A 22,330-nucleotide genomic window follows, 5' to 3' on the forward strand; every position below is an offset into this window, starting at 1 on the left:
CAAAAGAAATGGTAATTATGTGATGTGATGAAGGTGTCAGCTAACCTTACTGGGGTCATCATGTTGTCATACAGACATCGTGTATTAAATCATCATGTTGTATACCTTAAACTTACACATAAGTAGCTGAGATTTATTTGTTGAGTGCTTACTGCATGCCAAGAACAATTCGGTGCACTTTTCATGGATAGTCCTCGCTGCCTAGATCCTCATGCTAGTAGTATTTTTCATTCACCACTTTCTGTAAGATCTCTCCCTGGTGGTTCACGTAGGTTTATTTCCCTCCTTATACCTGCACTGTGTGAGTAAGCCCCTGTTCACTTAGCCCTATTCCTATTATGAGCATTTAAGTTGTCCCTTTTCCTTTTCAACTAAATATGTATTCAACTAGCATATGTATTTTAGTAATTTAATTAATTTATTTATTTGACTGCGCTGGGTCTTTGTTGCTGTGTGGGCTTTTCTCTAGTTGCAGTGGACAGGCTTTTCGTCGCAGCAGCTTCTCTCGTTGCTGAGCACAGGCTCTAGAGCGCTCAGGCTGCAGAGGTTGCAGCACATGGATTCCATAGTTGCGGCTCCGGGCTCTAGAGCAAGGCTCAGTAGTTGTGGTAGACGGGCTTAGTTGTCCTGCGGCATGTGGGATCTTCCTGGGCCAGGGACTGAATCCGTGTCTCCTGCATTGACAGACGGATTCTTTGCCAATGAGCCACCAGGGAAGCCCTAAAATGTGTTTTAAAGTTCCCCATATCTGGGTCTTCCCCATAGTCTTTCCTTCTCTACCTCCCACAAATGTAATATGCAAGTTACTCCAAGATTCACTATCTCGGCTAGGAGGCCTCACCTCCCAGGACGTACCCATGGACAGGGCAGGACCCATGTCTCAGGACAGACCACCTGCCCATTCTCACTGGACACCACCTCCCCAGGATAGTGACCCTGTCCTGGGCATCTTTGTACACTTAGTCAATGCCTGGGATGGGAAAGGGAATGAATACACTCTAGGGGCTGTTTGAACACCAGACTATGTACTGTTCCCACATTATCTCAAGTTTCCAGTCCTTTGCTTAAGTTGACTCCTCTGCCTGTAATTTGTCCTTCTCCAAGCAAGTCCTTTCATCTGTGTCTCCTTAACAGTTGATTCGTTCATGTTTTAGTAGGCCACTTCCTGTTGCATGTACATGGTTTATATTTATTTTCCCCTAAAGGCAAAGATTAGATCTTGTGTTCCTCCACAGGCTTATTTGTGGTATGAAGTGAACGCAAAAGTGTCTGTGACAAATAACATACATTTTAAAATTTCCGAAAACAAGAAAATAGAACACATAGAACAGTACATCAAGTATATACGCACATATTAGTAGAGAAATATAAAGTGAGTATCCTGTAAGTTTCACTGCAGTCAAGGAGTAGTGAAAGGAGGGCAGGGTAAAGAATCTGCCTGCCAGGCAGAAGACTCAGGTTTGAGCCCTGGGTAGGGAAGCTCCCTTGGAGGAGGAAGTGGCAACCTACTCTAGTATTTCTGCTGGAGAATCCCATGGAAAGAGGAACCCGGTGGGCTATAGTCCATGAGGTTGCAAGAGTCATACAGGACTTAGCAAGTAAACCACCACCAATCAGAAATAGTGCCCCGCCAGTGTACAGACACCTACCCTGGGTACCTGCTCCCCCATCATAGCTGTTCTATCCTTGTTCTGACCTCTGTGATGGTTATTTCTTTGTCTTTATTTATGGTTCTGTCATCCAACTGTGCATCACTAAGTAATATAGGTGAGTTTTACTTGCTTGAGTACTCTATACACATAGAAACATACTGGAATTTTTCTTGCTTCTTTTGCTCAACTTTATGTATGAGAGATTCAGGTCATGTGTTCTTTCAAGCTGTAGTCTGTCCATTTTAAGTACTGAAGAGTGGTCCATTGTACGAATATACCGCAATTCTATTCTGATCCATTCTGCTGTTGACTGTTGTATCCAGCTTTTGACTATTGTGGACAGTGGTACAATGGACTTTCTTGAGCTCCAAAATCACTTTGGACAGTAACACAGGTTGTGTCTCAGAGCAGCTAGCAGAGCCTCTCCTGAAGTCCAGGGGAGTTTGCTGGGATGACTCACTTCCTAATGACTTTCTACAGTGGACACAATGAAGATGCTTTCCACTTGTTATAGATCTGTTATCATATAGATTTCTCTGTGCTCTAATATGAGTTTCTTTCAAGAAAATATGAGTGAGCATTAAATAGGAATGTCCCCAGTTCAGTTCGGTTTAGTTCAGTCACTCAGTCATGGCCAACTCTTTGCGACCCCATGGACTGCAGCACTCCAGGCCTCCCTGTCCATCATCAGCTCCCTGAGTTTAATCAAACTCATGTCCATGGAGTCGGTGATGCCATACAACCATCTCATCCTGTCATCCCCTTCTCTTCCTGCCTTCAATCTTGCCCAGCATCAGGGGCTTTTCCAATGAGTCAGCTCTTTGCATCAGGTGGCCAAAGTATTGGAGTGTCAGCTTCAACGTCAGTCCTTCCAATGAATATTCAGGACTGATTTCGTTTACAATGGGTTGGTTGGATCTCCTTTCAGTCCAAGGGACTCTCAAGAGTCTTCTCCAACACCACAGTTCAAAAGCATCAATTCTTTGGCGCTCAGCTTTCTTTACAGTCCAACTCTCACATCCATACATGACCACTGGAAAAATCATAGCCTTGACTAGATGGACCTTTTTTGGCAAAGTAGTCTCTGCTTTTTAATATGCTGTCTTAGGTTGGTCATAACTTTTCTTCTAAGGAGTAAGCATCTTTTAATTTCTGGCTGCAGTCACCATCTGCAGTGATTTTGGAGCCCCCTGAAATAAGGTCTGTCACTGTTTCCACTGTTTCCACTTCTATTTGCCATGAAGTGATGGGACCGGATGCCATGATCTTAGTTTTCTGAATGTTGAGCTTTAAGTCAACTTTTTCACTCTCCTCTTTCACTTTCATCAAGAGGCTCTTTAGTTCTTCACTTTCTGCCGTAAGGGTGGTGTCATCTGCGTATCTGCTGCTGCTGCTGCTGCTAAGTCGCTGTAGTCGTGTCCGACTCTGTGTGACCCCACAGACGGCAGCCCACCAGGCTCCGCTGTCCCTGGGATTCTCCAGGCAAGAACACTGGAGTGGGTTGCCATTTCCTTCTCCAATGCATGAAAGTGAAAAGTGAAAGTGAAGTTGCTCAGTCACGTCCAACTTTTCATGATCCCATGGACTGCAGCCTACCAGGCTCCTCTGACCATGGGGTTTTCCAGGCAAGAGTACTGGAGTGGGTTGCCATTGCCTTCTCCTCTGCATATCTGAGGTTATTGATATTTCTCCCAGCAATCTTGATTCCAGCTTGTGCTTCTTCCAGCCCAGCGTTTCTCATGATGTACTCTGCATATAAGTTAAATAAACAGGTTGACAATATACAGCCTTGACGTACTCCTTTTCCTATTTGGAACCAGTCTGTTGTTCCATGTCCAGTTCTAACTGTTGCTTCCTGATCTGCATACAGATTTCTCAAGAGGCAGGTCAGGTGGTCTGATATTCCCATCTCTTTCAGAATTTTCCACAGTTTGTTGTGGTCCACACAGTCAAAGGCTTTGGGGTAGTCAATAAAGCAAAAAATAGATGTTTTTCTTACTTTTCCGATGATCCAGCGGGTGTTGGCAATTTGATCTCTGGTTCCTCTGCCTTTTCTAAATCCAGCTTGAACATCTGGAAGTTCATGGTTCACGTATTGTTGAAGCCTGGCTTGGAGAATTTTGAGAATTACTTTACTAGCATATGAGATGAGTGCAATTGTGCGGTAGTTTGAGCATTCTTTGGCAGTGCCTTTCTTTGGGATTGGAATGAAAACTGACCTTTTTCAGTCCTGTGGCCACCACTGAGTTTTCCAAATATGAATGTCCCCAGGAAAGGATAATCTGTCAGCTTTTAAGGTAATCATTTGGGGGCTTATAAGCATTTAGTTTTTAAAGTCTCTGACTTTCATTCTCCTTTAGGGATTTTTTTCCCCCCTACTGTTTGCTCATAGATAGTTTAAAATTTAAACTTAAAATTAAAAATATTCACCAGGATCTGAAAGAAATACTATTAGCTATGGGGTCTTTTTCTGTTAATGTTTTCCATGGTAAATTTTGATCTTCATCAGCTCAGGAAAGTTAAACACTTCTGCAATTGCATTATAGCTTTTCAATTTTTTTAAAAAATTAATGCTACTGAGGTATTATTTACATGCAATAGTGTAGTTTAGCGTAGAGTAGTGTGAGTGCTCAGTCTTTGCAACCCTTTGGACTATAGCCCACCAGGCTCCTCTGCCCGTGGAATTTTCCAGGCAAGAATACTAGAGTGGTTTGCCACTTCCTACTCCAGGGATTGAACCTGTGTCTCTTGTGTCTCCTGCATTGGCAGATGGATTCTTTACCACTGTACCACTCGGGAAGCCCTTACTGTGGTAAAATGCGCCATTTTACTTGTACATTTCTGAGTTATAACAATTGTGTATGCCAATGTAGCTACCACCACAGTCAAGATATGGGACACTTTCATCATAAGAGAGTCAATTCCTAGGTAGGTTGGTAAGAAGTCCAGGGTCTCCGAGTTGGATGAAGGGGCCTGGAGCCCTTGAGAAGGAGAAAGTGGTCTGGGACTCTCAAGGAGATAAGGACCAATGTTTTCCTCTACTTTGCTTTGTCTTAGTCAATATAACAATGTATCTGGCTCAAGGACATATTTCTCGTTAACAAGAACCTTCTGACTAATCCTGTCATCTTAAAATGTGTATTATGGGAGTGAGTCTGGTAAGATCTTTCTGTTGTTAGTTCTAATCTTGTTAATTTAAGATGTATGTTGTGGCAGTGGGTCTGAAAAAAAGTATATAAGGCCTTGATAAGCCTAGCACTCTCATCCCCCTTCTGATGTCTGTGTCAGAAGCTGTCTCTGCCCAATTTTATACTTTAATAAAACTCTGCTACACAAAAGCTCTTGAGTGATCAGGTCCCTGGTCCTGAAGCTAAATCTTCTTCTTCAGAGATCACGAATCCAACATCGTTCATTGAAAGTTATCAGTCACTTCAGGAACTGGTCTTGTCTTCTACCCCAGTCAACCAACACCTTCCCTAGGCCTTAGGCAACCACTGATCCTATATCTGTCACTGAGATTACAATGAGCTTTCTAGAGTTTCATCTGAATGGAATTATATAAATATGAATGGAAAAAAGCTGCTATGAATAATCGAGTATGTGTGTTTTTGTGAATAAATTGTTTTGCATTTCTTGGGTAAATACTCAGGAGTAGGATTGCTGGGTCGTATGGTAGGCATTTGTGTAACTTTATGAGAAACAGCCAAACTATTTTGTAAAGCAGTTGTAAAATATAAAACTATTTTATATTCCTGCCCCTCCACTCTTGCTGACACTTGCTATTGTCAGTTTTTTATATTGTAACTACTCTCGTGGGAATGTGGAATTTCATCCTGATTTTAATTTGTATTTCCCTCTTTCCTTCTTTCCTCCCTTCCTTCCTCCCTCCCCACCCTCTCTGTTTCTTCCTGCCTGCCCTCCCTCCTTCATTCATTCCTTCCTATTTTGGCCATGCTGCATGGCTTATGGGATCTTAGTTCTCCAACCAGGGACTGAATCTGGGCCACAGCTGTGAAAGCTACAAATCCTAACAAATAGGCCACCAGAGAACTCCTAATATGCATTTCCTTAAGGCCGATAATGATGAACATCTTTTCATGTGCTTTTTGATCACATGCCTACCTTTCTTTCACACAACTGTCCCTTCACAGTTGTGGATCTGTGCTCATCATCTGTACTCTTCTGTTCATTTTTATTGGGGTGTTTGTCTTATTTTTGCATCACAAGAGTTCTTTATATGTTCTGTATACAAATCCTTCATCAGATACATATCTTGCTGATGGTTTCTCCTGGTGTGTGGTCTACACTTTTATATTTTCAAAAAGGTATCTTTCAAAGAGCAGAAGTTTTATGTTTTGATAAAGTCTGATGAATCAGGTTTTTAATAGTCTGTACTTTTGTGTCCTAAGAAATTTTTGCCTACCCCGAGGTGTGAAGATTTGGTCTTATGTTTCCTTCAAAAAAGTTGATGGTAAAGAATCTGCCTGCAATGCAGGAGACCTGGGTTGGATCCCTGGGTTGGAAAGATCCCCTAGAGGCGGGCATGGTAACCCACTCCAGTACTCTTGCCTGGAGAATCCCCATGGACAGGGGAGCCCGGCAGGCTATAGTCCCTGGGGTTGCAAAGAGTCAGACACGACTGAGCGACTAAGCGCAAGGTGTGAAGATTTGGTCCTATGTTTCCTTCAAAAAGTTTAAGACAATAGTTTTAATTTTTATGTTTAGGTTTATGAGATTGGAAGTGGGGGGAAAACCATCTCTCAGGGGTCATGCTCGAGAAATGTCCTTTTCTACTTTTGGACTTTTTTGGGGTGGCCTCACGCACACCCCTGGCTTCAATCTCCACCATATGCTGAGGGTTCCAAGTCCATCTGTGAAGCTCCAGACCCATGAAGCCAACTACCTTGGACATACCCTTCTGGTGTTTCATAGGCACCAGGAAGACATGCTCCTCCCTCCCCACAGCCCTGCTTTTCCCAAGCCCTGCCTCCCTCTCTGTGAAGGTACCAGCATCCTCCAGGGGGCCCGCTCTCCCTAGGGGCTCCGAGTTCAAGAAGTGCCAACAGAGATCAGATGACACTAGGGTCTACATAAAACGCCACTGAATGGGAGTGGTTGTGGCAGCACTCAGTCGCGCCTTACTCTTTCTGACCCCATGGACTGTAGGCCACCAGGCTCCTCTGTCCATGAGATTTCCCAGGCGAGAATACTGGAGTGGAGAGCCACTTCCTTCTTCAGGGAATCTTCCCAATCCAGTGATCAAAGCTGCATTTTCTGCATTGACAGCTGGATTCTTCACCACTGCACCACCTAGAATGGGGGAGAGAGCCCTTAAATGTGACAAGATGTGCCTGCCCCCATCCTGTACTCACAGTCATTTTAATGGGTTTGTGGGGACTAGTTCAGGGGCTGAAACATTTCGCCCATAGCTAAGAAACCTTTCTAGTGCCCTGTCAATGCATAGCTCCCAAATCCACATCGTCCTTTTCTGGGCGATGCAGGACACCCTCAGCAGCCCTGCCTCTGCCTTCTCTGGGCCCATCCTTTACGCACTGCCATAGGAACTTGGAATGTCAGGTCCATGAATCAAGGTAAATTGGAAGAGGTCAAATAGGAGATGGCAAAAGTGAACCCTGACATTTTAGGAACCAGCGAAGTAAAATGGACTGGAATGGGTGAATTTAACTCAGATGACCATTATATCTACTACTTTGGGCAAGAATCCCTTAGAAGAAATGGAGTAGACATCATAGTCAACAAAAGAGTCCAAAATGCAGTACTTGGATGCGATCTCAAAAATGACAGAATGATCTCTGTTCATTTCCAAGGCAAACTATTCAATATCACAGTAATCCAAGTCTGTGCCCCAACGAATAATGCTGAAGAAGCTGAAGTTGAACGGTTCTGTGAAGACCTACAAGACCTTCTAGAACTAACACCCCAAAAGATGTCCTTTTCATTATAAGGGACTGGCATGCAAAAGTAGGAAGTCAAGAAATACCTGGAGCAAGTTTGGCCTTGGAGTACAGAATGAAGCAGGGCAAAGACTAATAGAATTTTGCCAAGAAAACGAACTGGTCATAGCAAACACCCTCTTCCAACAACACAAGAGAAGACTCTACACATGGACATCACCACATGGTCAATACAGAGATCAGATTGATTATACTCTTTGCAGTCAAAGATGAAGAAGTTCTATACAGTCAGAAAAAACAAGACCAGGAACTGACTGTGGCTCAGATCATGATCTCGTTATTGCCAAATTCAGACTCAAACTGCAGAAAGTAGGGAAAACCACTAGACCATTCAGGTATGACCTAAATCAAATCCCTTATGATTATACAGTGGAAGTGACAAATATTTTCAAGGGATTAGATCTGATAGAACAGAGTGCCTGAAGAACTATTGACAGAGGTTCGTGACATTGTACAGGAGGCAGGAATCAAGACCATTCCCAAGAAAAAGAAATGCAAAAAGGCAAAATTGTTGTCTGAGGAGGCCTTACAAATAGCTGAGAAAAGAAGAGAAGCAAAAAGCCAAGATGTACCCATTTGAATGCAGTGTTCCAGAGAAAAGCCAGGAGAGATAAGAAAGCCTTCCTCGGTGATCAGTACAGAGAAATAGAGAAAAGCAATAGAATGAGAAAGACTAGAGATCTCTTTAAGAAAATTAGAGGTATCAAGAGAACATTTCATGCAAAGATGGGCACAATAAAGGGTAGAAATGGTAGGAACCTAACAGAAGCAAAGGATATTAAGAAGAGGTGGCAAGAATACACAAAAAAGATCTTAATGACCCAGATAACCACGATGATGTCATTACTCACCTAGAGACAGACATCCTGGAATGTGGAGTCAAGTGGGCCTTAGGAAGCATCACTACAAATAAAGCTAGTGGAGGTGATGGAATTCCAGCTGAGCTATTTCAAATCCTAAAAGTTGATGCTGTGAAAGTGCTGCACTCAATATGCCAGCAAATTTGGAAAACTCAGCAGTGGCCACAAGACTGGAAAAAGTCAGTATTCATTCCAATCCCAAAGAAAGGCAATGTCAAAGAATGCGCAAACTACCACATCAATTATACTCATCTCACACGCTAGTAAAGTAATGCTCAAAATTCTCCAAATCAGGCTTCAGCAATACGTGAACCATGAACTTCCAGATGTTCAAGCTAGATTTAGAAAAAGCAGAGGAACCAGAGATAAAATTGCCAACATCTGTTGGATCATCGGGAAAGCAAGAGAGTTCCAGAAAAACATCTACTTCTGCTTTATTGACTATGCCAAAGCCTTTGACTGTGTGGACCACAACAAATTGTGGGAAATTCTGAAAGAGATGGGAATACCAGACCACCTGACTTGCTTCTTGAGAAATCTGTATGCAGGTCAAGAAGCAACAGTTAGAACTGGACATGGAACAATGGACTGGTTCCAAATAGGTAAAGGACTACGTCAAGGCTGTATATTGTCACCCTGCTCATTTAATTTATATGCAGAGTACATCATGAGAAACGCTGGGCTGGAGGAAGCACAAGCTGGAATCAAGATTGCCAGGAGAAATATCAATAACCTCAGATATGCAGATGACACCACCCTTATGGCAGAAAGCAAAGAAGAACTAAAGAGCCTCTTGATGAAAGTGAAAGAGGAGAGTGAAAAAGTTGGCTTAAAGCTCAACATTCAGAAAACTAAGATTGTGGCATCTGGTCCCATCACTTCATGGCAAATAGATGGGGAACCAGTGGAAACAGTGACAGACTTTATTTTCTTGGGTTCCAAAATCACTGCAGATGGTGACTGCACCATGAACTTAAAATATGCTTGCTCCTTGGAAGAAAAGTTATGACCAACCTAGTTAGCATAATAAAAAGCAGAGATATTACTTTGCCAAAAAACGTCTGTCTAGTCAAAGCTAAGGTATTTTGAGTAGTCATGTATGGATGGGAGAGTTGGACTATAAACTAAGCTGAGCACTGAAGAATTGATGCTTTTGTACCATGGTGTTGGAGAAGACTCTTGAGAGTCCCTTGGACAGTAAGGAGATCCAACCAGTCCACCCTAAAGGAAATCAGTCTTGAATATTCATTGGAAGGACTGATGCTGAAGCTGAAACTCCAATACTTTGGCCACCTGATGCGAAGCGCTGACTCATTTGAAAGGACCCTGATGCTGGGAAAGATTGAAGGCAGAAGGAGAAAGTTACGACAGAGGATGCGATGGCTGGATGGCATCACCGATTCAATGATGAGTTTGAGTAAACTCTGGGAGTCAGCGACGGACAGGAAGGCCTGGCGTGCTGCAGTCCATGGTGTTGCAAAGAGTCAGAGACGACTTAGTGACTGACCTGAACTGAACTGAACGTTTGCCGTGACCGCCCCCTGCTGGAATAATTTCTGTACTGCCTCTCAATCGACTCAGTCCCCAAGATGGCTTCAACTTGGATACAGGCCCTCACCTCACACAAACAGCCCTCTGAGGAGGACCCCTGGGGTCCAGGCTGACCCCTCTGAATTATTCCCCACTTCTCTGGAAAAGGGATTCTTAAAAAGCACATACTTGGCCACACCGAGTTCAGTGTCTACCCCAGTCTTTGGGATGAAGTTCAAGCCCCAGCCTAGCTCACACATCCCGTGGAGAGCTGGAGCTTGGTTATAGGTTGGATTGAGGCCACCTCAAAAAAGATATGTTATGGGACTTCACTGGTGGCGCCGTGGATAAGCGTTTGCCTGCCAATGCAGGGGACAAGGGTTCAATCCCTGGTCTGGGAAGATTCCGCATACTGTGGAGTAACTAAGTCCATGCGTCACAACTGGACATGTGCCCTAGAGCCTCAGAACCGAACTACTGAGCCCGTGTGCTGCAACAACTGAAGCCTGTGAGCCTAGAGCCCTGTTCCTCAACGAGAGAGGCCATCATGATGAGACGCCCGTGCACTGTGGTGAAGAGGAGGCCCCGCTCACCGCAACTAGAGAAAGCCTGCATGTAGCAACTAAGACCCAGGACAGCCAAAAATAAATAAATGAATAATTTTTTATCCTTGGGTCAGGAAGATCCCCTGGAGAAGAGAATGGAACCCACTCCAGTATTCTTGCCTGGGAAATCCCATGGATAGAGGAGTCCGGTGCGCTACGGTCCAAAAATAAGTCCAGCATAGCCAAAATAATAATAATAATAATAATTTTTTAAAAAATGTGATGTTCCTAACACTCAACACCTCAGCATGTGAGTGTATTTGGATACAGTGTCTTGATAGAAGTAGTCAAGTTAACTGAGGTATGACTTGTTGTTGTTGTTGAGTGACTAAGTTGTGTCTGCCTCATTTTTGACCCCATTGACTCACATCTGCCAGGCTCCTCTGTTCATGGAATTCTCCAGGCAGGAATACTGGAGTGAGTTGCCATTTCCTCCTCCAGGGGAGTCTTCCCAACTCAGGGATTGAACCCAGGTCTCCTGCATTGGCAGGCAGATTCTTTACCACTGAGCCACCAGGAAAGACCTCAATACAACTGGTGTCCTTATAAAAAGAGATTCAGTCACAGAGACAGACATGCACAGAAGGAAGGCAGAGTAAAGACACCCAGGGGGAAGGTGGGCAAAGAGTGATGCATCTACAAGCCACGGAGGACCAAGGTTGCAGGCAGACCCCAAAGCTGGAAGAGACAAGGAGAGGTTCCCCTTCAGGGCCTTCGGAGGGAGGGTGGCCCTGCGACACCTTGATTTGGACTGTGCCCTTCAGAATGTGAGGCTCCCTTGATGGCTCAGCAAGTAAAGAATCTGCCTGCAATGCAGGAGCCACAGGAGACACGGGTTTGATCCCTCCAGAGGAAGAGCCTCTGGAGACAGAAATGACAACCCTCTCCAGTAGTCTTGCCTGGGAAATCTCATGGACGGAGGAACCTGGAGGCTACAGTTCATGGGGTCGAAAAAAGTCAGACACAACCGAGAGCAAATACCTCTAGAATCAGTTCAGTTCAGTTGCTTAGTCGCGTCCGACTCTTCTTGACCCCAAGAACTGCAGCACGCTAGGCTTCCCTGTCCATCACCAACTCCCAGAGCTTGCTCAAACTCATGTCCGTTGAGTCAGTGATGCCATCCAACCATCTCATTCTCTGTCATCCCCTGCTCCTCCTGTCTTCAATCTTTCCCAGCATCAGGGCCTTTTTCAATGAGTCAGTTCTTCACATCAGGTGGCCAAAGTACTGGAGCTTCAGCTTCAGCATTAGTCCTTCCAATGAATATTCAGGACTGATTTTCTTTAGGATAGTCTGGTTGAATCTTCTTATTGTCCAAGGGACTCTCAAGAGTCTTCTCCAACACCACAGTTCAAAAGCATCAATTCTTTGGCGCTGAGCTTTCTTTATTGTCCAGCTCTCACATCTGTACATGACTACTCAAAGAAACATAGCTTTGACTAGATGGGCCTTTGTCGGCAAAGTAGTCTCTGCTTTTTTAATATGCTGTCTAGGTTGGTCATGGCTTTTCTTCCAAGGAGCAAGCATCTTTTAATTTCACGGCTGCAGTCACCATCTGCAGTGATTTTGGAACCCAAGAAAATAAAGTCTGTCACTGTTTCCCCATCTATTTGCCATGAAGTGATGGAACCAGATGCCATGATCTTAGTGTTTGAATGATGAGTTTTAAGCCAACTTTTCCACTGTCCTCTTTCACTTTCATCAAGAGGCTCTTTAGTTCCTCTTCGGTTTCTGCTGTAAGGGTGGTGTCATCTGCATATCTGAGGTTATTGATATTTCTCCTGGCAATCTTGATTCCAGCTTGTGCTTCATCCAGCCCAGCATTTCTCATGATGTACTCTGCATAAAAGTTAAATGAGCAGAATGACAATATACAGCCTTGACATACTCCTTTCCCTATTTGGAACCAGTCCATTGTTCCATGTTCAGTTCTAACTGTTGCTTCTTGACCTGCATACAGATTTCTCAGGAAGCAGGTCAGGTGGTCTGGTATTCCCATCTCTTTCAGAATTTCCCACAATTTGTTGTGGTCCACACAGTCAAAGGCTTTGGCATAGTCAATAAAGCAGAAGTAGATGTTTTTCTGGAACTTTCTTGTTTTTTCTATGATCCAACAGATGTTGGCAATTTTATCTCTGGTTCCTCTGTCTTTTCTAAATCTAGCTTGAACATCTGGAAGTTCTTGGTTGGCATATTGTTAAAGCCAGGCTTGGAGAATTTTGAGCATTACTTTGCTAGTGTGTGAGATGAGTGCAATTGTGTGCCAATTCTTTGGCATTGCCTTTCTTAGGGATTGGAATGAAAACTGACCATTTCCAGTCTTGTGGCCACTGCTGAGTTTTCCAAATTTGCTGGCATATGGAGTGCAGCATTTTAACAGCATCAGTTTTAGGATTTGAAATAGCTCAACTGGAATTCCATCATCTCCACTAGCTTTGTTTGTAGTGATGCTTCCTAAGGCCCACTTGACTTTGGACTCCATACTGTCTGGCTCTGGGTGAGTGATCACATCATCGTGGTTATCTGGGTCATGAAGATCCTTTTTGTATAGTTATTCTGTGTATGTTGCCACCTCTATTTAATATCTTCTGTTTCTGTTAGGTCCCTACCATTTCTGTCCTTTATTGTACCCATCTTTGCATGAAATGTTCCCTTTTTATCTCTAATTTTCTTGAAGAGATCTTTAGTCTTTCCCATTCTACTGTTTTCCTCTGTTTCTTTGCATTCATCACCGAGGAAGGCTTTCTTATCTCTCCTTGCTGTTCTTTGGCACTCTGCATTCACATGGGTATATCTTTCCCTTTTTCCTTTGCCTTTCACTTATCTTCTTTTCACAGATATTTGTAAGGCCTCCTTAGACCATTTTGCCTTTTGCATTCCTTTTTCTTGGGGATGGTTTTGATCACTGCCTCCTGTACAATGTCACGAATCTCTGTCTATAGTTCTTCGGGCACTCTGTCTATCAGATCTAATCCCTTGAAACTGTTTGTCACTTCCACTGTATAATCATAAGGGATTTGATTTAGGTCATACCTGAATAGTCTAGTAGTTTTCCCTACTTTCTTCAATTTAAGTCTGAATTTGGCAATAAGGAGTTCATGATCTGAGCCATAGTCAGCTCCCTATCTTGTTTTTGTTGACTGTATAGAGCTTCTCCACCTTTGGCTGCAAAGAGTATAATCAATCTGATTTTGGTGTTGGCCATCTGGTGATGTCCATGTGTAGAGTCTTCTCTTGTGCTGTTGGAAGAGGGTGTTTGCTATGACCAGTGCGTTCTCTTGGCAAAACTCTTGTTAGCCTTTGCCTTGCTTATTTTGTACTCCAAGGCCAAACTTGCCTGTTACTCCAAGTATCTCTTGACTTCCTACTTCTGCATTCCAGTCCCCTATAACGAAAAGGACATCTTTTTTGGTATTAGCTATAGAAGGTGTTGTAGGTCATGATAGAACCATTCAACTTCAGCTTCTTCAGCATTACTCGTTGGGGCATAGACTTGGATTATTGTGATATTGAATAGTTTGCCTTGGAAATGAACAGAGATCATTCTGTCATTTTTGAGATTGCACCCAAGTACTGCATTTCAGACTCTTTTGTTGACTATGATGGCTATTCCATTTCTTCTAAGGGATTCTTGCCTACAATAGTAGATATAATGGTCACCTGAATTAAATTCACCCATTCCAGTCCATTTGAGCTCGCTGATTCCTAAAATGTCAGGGTTCACTTTTGCCATCTCCTGTTTGACCACCTCCAATTTACCTTGATTCCTGGACCTAAAATTCCAGGTTCTTATGCAATATTGCTCTTTACAGCATCGGACTTTACTTCCATCACCAGTCACATCCACAACTGGGTGTTGTTTTCACTTTGGCTCCATCTCTTCATTTTTCTGGAGTTATTTCTCCACTCTTCTCTAGTAGCATATTGGGCATCTACCAGCCTGGGGGGTTCATCTTTCACTGCCCTGTCTTTTTGCCTTTTCATACTGTTCATGGGGTTCTCAAGGTAAGAATGCTGAAATGGTTTGTCATTCCCTTCTCCAGTGGACCACATTCTGTCAGAACTCTTCACCATGACCCATTCGTCTTGGGTGGCCCTAGATGGCATGGTTCACAGTTTCATTGAGTTAGACAAGGCTATGGTCCATGTGATCAATTTGGTTAGTTTTCTGTGATTGTGGTTTTCATTTTGTCTGCTCTCTGATGAATAACGATGAGACTTATGGAAGCTTCCTGATGGGAGAGACTGATGGGGGAAACTGGGTCTTGTTCTGATGGGTGGGGCTAAGCTCAGTAAATTTTTAATAAATTTCTGTTGAAGGGTGGGGCTGTGTTCCCTCACTCTTGTTTGGCCTGAGGCCAAAGTGTCCACCCACACCTCCACCGGACACTCCTGGGCACTCATAGGCAAGTCTGGCTCAGCCTCCCACTGGCTTCCAAAGTCAAATTCCCTGGGGGTTCTCAGTCCCTTTGCCAGATCCCCAGGTTGGGAAATCTGTTGCGGGTCCTAGAGCTTTCTTAACAGTGGGAGAATTTGTTTGGTACCATTGTTCTGCAGCTTGTGGGCCGTCTGCTTGGTGGCTCTATGGTGGCGCTAATGGCGACCTCCTCCAAGAGGACTGATGCCACACGCTGGGTGACCCAGGTCTGCTGCAGCCAGAGCCCCTGTCCCCATGGCAGGCCACTGCTGGCCCGTGTCTCTGCACGAGACACTCAAACACTCGAAGGCAGGTCTGGCTCAGTCTCTGGGGCTCTCTGCATCCTGTTGCACACAAGGTTTTGTTTGAGTCCTCCAAGCGTCTCTGGCGGGTATGGGGTTTGATTCTAAATGCGATTTCACCCCTCCTATGTCTTATTGTGGCTTCTCCTTTGCCCTTGGATGTGCGGTATCTTTTTTTGGTGGGGTCCAACATTCTCTTGTCAATGGTTGTTCAGCAGCGAGTTGCAATTTTGGCGTTCTCGCGGGAGAAGATGAGAGCATGTCCTTCAACTCTGCCACCAGAGTGGGAGGCAATACATTTTTGTTGTTCCAAGTCACCCTGTTTCGGGCACTTTGAGGTGAACACAGCCCTCTCCGTTTTCAGCCCCCTGCTACCTGCTCTTGGACACTCCATATTTCCATGGTGTACAGTTCTCTTATTGTCAAGGATGCTTCTTGCTTGTTCATACCTGTGTGCAGGGGGAGGTGGGGCCCATCAAAGCACCAACTGTGGCTTGCCTTTGTGTAAAAATCATAAAACTGGGTGTTGGGAAAGGCAGTCTCATGCAAGCAGCTATATATATATATATATATATATATATATATATATATATACATATATATATATATTATTTATTTATTTTTGGCTGCATCAGGTCTTACTTGTGGCAGGTAGCATCTTTGCTGTGGCATGCAATGTTGGTTGCCCCATGGTACGCAGGATGTTAGTTTCTCAACCAGGGATTGGACCCACATCCTCTGCACTAAAAGGCAGATTCTTAACCCCTGGACCACCAGGGAACTCGCATGCATGTAGTGTTTTGGCTCTCACTTGGCAGCATAAGAATGGGCCTTGGGCTTGGAACTCTTCCTCATTAGGAGCCAACCAGCCTATGCTAGGCTTATCACCTTGTGTGAGAGTGTACTTCCCTGTTTCAGGTTCAACGACTGCTCTTCTGTCTTTGAAGTGCACGCATGTAATGGAACTTCGCCAACCCTACTGTTATACTGTCCTCCTCAGGGAGGGGGTGGGGTCTCTCTACTGGGCATAAAAGGGATTCATGTAGGCAAATTTCCCTGCGTCGGCCATCAGGGGAGACTGGCTGGTTGTGTGTACCAATGCCCACTGTTGGGGCTGATCTTGCTCTGTGTAAGGAATGTGTTCTTCCATCCAGTGCTTGATCATGCTGTTCCTGGTGATTCAGATACCAAGATGCAGTGGGCAGAGGTGTTTGGACTTCCATTCCTGGCAGCTGGCATAGTGATGACCTTTGCTATTCTCCACAGAGTTGGTGCCCGGCTCTGGTTTTGCTGACAAGGGCCCTGTAATCCGCTTGACAGGTATGATAGGATTTAAGCTGGGAGTGGAGGTCAGAAAGTGAGCCTTGCAGAAAACACACAGGAATATGGCTGGGACAGAAAGAGGATCCAGAAAAAGAGAGCTGAGATGTTGCTGTTAGAGATCCAGGATCTTGGACCACAGCCTCCAAGGATGGTTAAAGCAAATGCCCCCAGCATGGTGGCAGCCTGTGTGATACAGGAGGCACACTGGCCTGCATGCATTTGCTCCGTGATGAAAGCTGTTATCAACGTGGATTCTGAATGGGGAAAACTTTGCCCCAAAGGAAAATGTCAGCCTGGCCGGACATGTGACCCATGGCAAGATGTTGTTACAGCAGAAGCCATGAATGGGGAAGAGGGTGCTCAGTGAGAGAGCTGGGCAGCCCAGAAAGTCCTACCCCATCTTCCCCAGGGCAAATTAGACATGGAGATGTCACATTCTGTTCAGCACACGTGGCCATCAGTCTCTGTAGTAGGGTCATCTCATGGGTCTGAGACACAGTCATTGCACAGTCCCCACCTCAGAAGGCTCTCACAAATTCTGGAGCTCCTCTGTTCTGAGGAGTCTGTCCTTTTCAGGATTTGGTCTGTAACTGACCCTGGAGAAAAATCTGAACATAAACTATAAGATATAATAAAGTCCCAGAAAAATTCACTTCATTCCCTAACCAGAGTAGGGGAGGACTGGTACCTTCAGCATCAGAAGAGGATTCAGAGAACCTGCACGGAGGCATGGGGCCGGCTTCATCCCGTCCAGGGTGAGCAAGACCTGGAACCCTCTGAACCCCACTGTCATTACAAAGAGCTGCCTTGCCCACTGATGATTTAGATAACAGGAACTTCTCTTCCATGAGGCAGAGAAAGAATTCTCAAGCAGCCCTTCTGCTGTTGTCCTCAAGGATCCTTCCAGATGTTTCCATATCAGGCAGCTGCTCTGACAGACTCTCTCCTGAGCAGTGCAAGAGGTGTGCAGTGTGGAACAGGAACAAACCAGAGAGCCACCATCCCCTCCCTGCTGAGAAAGCAGTCCTAACAATGTAATATATTTCCCTGGATTAGCTCCGTGTTCACCTATGAATTGGGGTAAAAGAGTTTGAAGAGTTCTCAGATATGGTCACATGCAGCAGAGGTTCTGGGTGGGGACTAGGGCAGAGGTGACTCCTCAGTGTTCAGTCCAGCCCCAGAGAACACGGTTAGCAGAGAGGTAGGAGGAGACCAAGGGAATGGGCAGGCACAGTCTTGCTTTGGGTCTTGGATGAAGAACAAGAGAGTGAACTCGAATGTTCCCCAGAGGAAGCAGGATCAGAGGAGATTTTCCAAGGTAAGGGGGTGGGGTCTATCCCTGGGTGAACCAGAGGTGATGAAACACAGGCATAGTCTTATTCTGTAATGATTAATGTATAGAGGGCACGCTGCCTTCCAATGACATGCCATTTTGTTTAAGTGACTTGGTGATAAGATAAAGACAAGGGAACACATATAGATGGCACAGCCGCACGTAGAGTCAGTGGCTTCTGGTTTGTGCAGAGATGGTCCTGGGACTGCAGCTTCGGCGGCATGTGCTGGCTGGACTCCTGCTCTGTCTGTGCGCCGGGCGATGGGCCGAGGCTGGGAAGGTGCTGGTGGTCCCCATGGAGGGCAGCCACTGGCTCAGCATGCGGGAGGCTGTGCGGGAGCTCCATGCCAGAGGTCACCAAGCGGTGGTTGTTGCTCCGGAGGTCAATGTGCACATCAAGGCAGAAGACTTTTTCATCATGAAAACCTATGCCACTCCCGACACACAGCACACATTTGATTCCGTCATGAAGAGTCGTGTACCAGTGCTTTTTGAAAGAGTACATTGGGTAACGATGTTTTTGGAAACTATGGCATCTTTGAAAAAGGCGTCTTTGTTCCTTGAAAGGTCTTGTGAGGGGCTGTTGTATAACAAGGACTTGATCAGGCACCTGAATGCCAGTTCCTTCAATGTGGTTTTAACGGACCCTATTTACCTCTGCGGGGCAGTGCTGGCTAAGTACCTGTCCATTCCTGCTGTGTTTTTTTTGCGGCACATTCCATGTGACTTAGATGCTGAGGGCACTGCATGCCCAAACCCTTTCTCATATGTTCCTCGGTTTTTAACAACAAACCCAGACCGCATGACATTCTTCCAAAGGGTGAAGAACATGCTCTACCCTCTGAGCCTGAAGTACATTTGCCAGGGTCCTTTCACTCCTTATGCACGTATGGCCTCTGAGCTTCTTCAGAGAGAGGTTTCACTGGGGGAGATTCTTGCCTCTGGATCCATGTGGCTGTTCAGAGTAGACTTTGTGATGGAGTACCCCCGGCCAGTCATGCCCAACATGGTGTTCATTGGGGGTATCAACTGTGCCAACAGGAAGCCGTTATCTCAGGTGTGTACTGCTGCTTTTGCTCAATCAGTGTTCCCAGTAGAATACATTCTTTTAATTAAAAAAAATCTAAAAATGTTTTCACCCACTGCAACCTCAGGCCCTTGCAGTGAAATGGTGGGTTCCAACCACTAGATGGACAGGGAATTCCCAAGTGGAACATATTTTTAGAAGACAACCTATATCCACATGCTTACTTATCTACTGATCTTTCTAAAGATTTCTACCTCATTCTCCTTTGCACACTCTTTGGTGTGATACATTGTTAAAGTGCTCCAGGAGTGAACTGTAAGTTTGTGATTGACTTTGAGATGAATGAGAGGTAGGGGTGAAGGTCCATATTAGGTTTGACAAGGAATGGGGTGGTTCCACCGTGATCGTCCTTTCGTACAGTCTCTGTTGTGATGGTCGTGCAGTTTTCTCAATCTAGTAGGAGCCAAGGACTTGAGCTGTGAATCCATCCACCATGGGTTTTTTGCTTGTGGGTGTTCAGTTGGATGAGGAAAAAAATGGCAAACTACATTTATCACCCTGATAGTTTGTCAGGGTTTGTCTTGGAAAGGTATTAGGCATGGTCACTGGACACCTCAACCCCAAAGGAGGCAGAAGTTTCAGAGAGGTTGAATAAATTAAGTGGTGAGACAAAACTGGAGATGGACGTCAGGCTTTCTGTGATCAGAGAAAGGAATAATTGAGCCCGAGTTTCTTGAGATGCAGCTGTGCTGAACAGAAGTGTTCTGACCAGGAGTTTGGGTCTGGAGTAAAATGGGGGGATGGAGAGAGTTGAATGGCATGTCAGATAGGTCTTCACCATGGGCCACCGAGGTCCTCAAACGCTAGTGGTGGGGGCTGGAGAGGAGGTCAAACTGAGCCTAAGAGCTCAGTGAAGGTGGGGAAGTGATGCTGAGAACTGAGTGTCAAAGAGGACGGGACTGACCACATCACCACACCTACCCCAGCCCAGTCACCACACCCTGCATTTCTATGGTGGGAGCTACTGCTTTCCTCACAGTTTCAGAGTCTGCTTATATTAACCCTGAATTGTTGTTGTTGTTCAGTTGCCAAGTTGTGTCCAACGGTTTGCGGCCCCATGGGCTGTCCCACACCAAGCTTCCCTGTTCTTCACTATCTCCCAGAGTTTCCTCACTTACGTCCCTGGAGTCAGTGATGCCATTCAACCATCTCATCCCGTCTTCCCCTTTTCCTGCCCTCAATCTTTCCCAGTATCAGGGTCTTTTCCAATGAGTCAGCTCTTCTCATCAGGTGGCCAAAGTATTGGAGCTTCAGTTTCAGCATCAGTCTTTCCAGTGAATATTCATGGTTGATTTCTCTTAGGATTGACTGATTTGATATCCTTGCTGTCCAGGGGACTCTCTGGACTCTTATCCCACACCACAATTTGAAAGCATGAATTCTTCAGTGCTCAGTCTTCTTTCTGGTCCAACATTCACATCCATACATGACTACTGGAAAAACCATAGCTTTGACTATATCAACTTTTTTTGGCAAAGTGATATCTCTGCTTTTTAATATACTGTCTAGTTTTGTGATAGCTTTTCTTCCAAGGAGCAAGCATCTTTTAATTTTGTGGCTACAGTCACCATCTGCAGTGATTTTGGAGCCCAAGAAAATAAAATCTGCCTGTGTTTCCACCTTTTCCCCATCTATTTGCCATGAAGTAATGGCACTGGATACCATGATCTTAATTTTTGAATGCTGAGTTTTAAGCCAGCTTTTTCCCTCTCCTCTTTCACTCTTGTCAAGAGATTCTTTCATTCTTCTTCGTTTTCTGCCTTGAGAGTGGTATCATCTGCATATCTGAGGTTGTCGATATTACTCCTGGCAATCTGGATTCCAGCTTGTGATTCATCCCGTGTGGCATTTCACTTGATGTAGTCTGCATATAAATTAAGTAAGGAGAATGACAATATACAGATTTGAGATAATCATTTCCCAATTTTGAACTAGTTTATTGTTCCATGTCCAGTCCTAAGTGTTGCTTCTAGACCTGCATATAGGTTTCTCAGAAGGCAGGTAATGTGGTCTGCTGTTGCCCTCTCTTTAAGAATTTTCCACAATTTGTTGTGATCCACACAATCAAAGGCTTTCAAGAAGTCATGAAGCAGAAGTAGAATTTTTTCTGGAATTCCCTTGCTTTTTCTATGATCCAGTGGATGTTGGTAATTTGATCTCTGGTTCCTCTGTCTTTTCTAAATCCAGCTTGTTCATCTGGAAGTTTTCGATTCACATATTGTTTGAAGGATTTTGAGTATTATCTTGCTAACATGTGAAATGAGCACAATTGTCCAGTAGTTTGAACATTCTTTGGCATTGTCTTTCTTTGAGATTGGAATGTAACCTGACCTTTTCCAGTCCTGTGGCCCTTGCTGAGTTTTCCACATTTGCTGGTGTATTGAGTGCGACACTTTAGCAGCATCGATTTTAGGATTTGCAATAGCTCAGCTGGAAATCCATCACCTCCAATAGGTTTGTTTATAGTGATTCTTCCTAAGGCCTGCTTGACTTCACAGTGTAATATGTTTGGCTATAGATGAGTGACCACACTTTCATGGTTATCTGGTGATTAACACCTTTTTTGTACAGTTTTACTTAGGCTCCTCTGTCCATGGACTATTCCAGGCAAGAAAACTGGAGTGAGTTAATATTTCTTACCCCAAGGGATCATCTGACACTCAACCTAGGGATTGAATCCATGTCTGTTGTGTCTCCTGCATTCGTAGGAGGATTCTTCACTTGATCTTAGCCAAAAGGCCGAGAAGCGATCTTAGGAGGATTCTGGAACACTGCACCATCTGGGAAGTCCTGAAAATAAACTATAAGATGTAATAAAGATCCAGAATAATGCCCACTTCAGTCTCTACACAGAGCAGTGGAAGCCTAGTGGGGTCAGCCTCTGAAGAGGATTCAGAGAGCCTACATGGAGGCATGGGGATGTCCCTCCTGTCCAAAGTGAAGAAGGCCCTGGAGCCCAGCGTCCTCTGAACCCCACTGTCATTACAAAGAGCTGCCTTTCCCGCTGATGATTTAGATAACAGGGACTTCTCTTCCATGAGGCAGAGAAAGAATTCTCACACAGCCCTTCTGCTGTTGTCCTCAAGGATCCTTTGAGATGTTTTCATATCGGGCAGCTGCTCCGACTCTCTCGGGGAGTGCATGAGGTGTCCAGTGTGGAACAGAAACAAGCCAGAGATCCACCATCCCCTCCCGCTGAGAAGGCTGTTCTCGTGATGTTATATGCTTCCCTGGATGTGCTCCGTG

General features: G+C 44.8%; 2 protein-coding genes across 3 annotated transcripts in view; both read left to right on the forward strand.

Annotated features, from left to right (window-relative positions):
• The window catches only part of LOC122677686 (UDP-glucuronosyltransferase 1A1-like), a 141,355-nt gene that overhangs the window by 21,830 nt on the left and 97,195 nt on the right, over positions 1-22,330 (forward strand). The gene's annotated exons all lie outside the window — the stretch shown is intronic.
• Positions 18,174-21,953, forward strand: LOC122678299 (UDP-glucuronosyltransferase 1A3-like). The gene is made up of 2 exons (XM_043878944.1): positions 18,174-19,058; positions 21,943-21,953. The coding sequence occupies exons 1-2, from the start codon at positions 18,191-18,193 to the stop codon at positions 21,951-21,953; spliced, it is 879 nt and encodes a 292-aa protein (XP_043734879.1). The 5' UTR covers positions 18,174-18,190.

Source organism: Cervus elaphus, chromosome 20 (genome assembly GCF_910594005.1).
Source record: "Cervus elaphus chromosome 20, mCerEla1.1, whole genome shotgun sequence".
NCBI classification, from domain to species: Eukaryota; Metazoa; Chordata; class Mammalia; order Artiodactyla; family Cervidae; genus Cervus; species Cervus elaphus.

What these genes read in the sequence shown, in the direction of transcription:
- LOC122678299 (XM_043878944.1), top strand. Translation starts at nt 18,191, where the DNA reads ATGGTCCTGGGACTGCAGCTTCGGCGGCATGTGCTGGCTGGACTCCTG.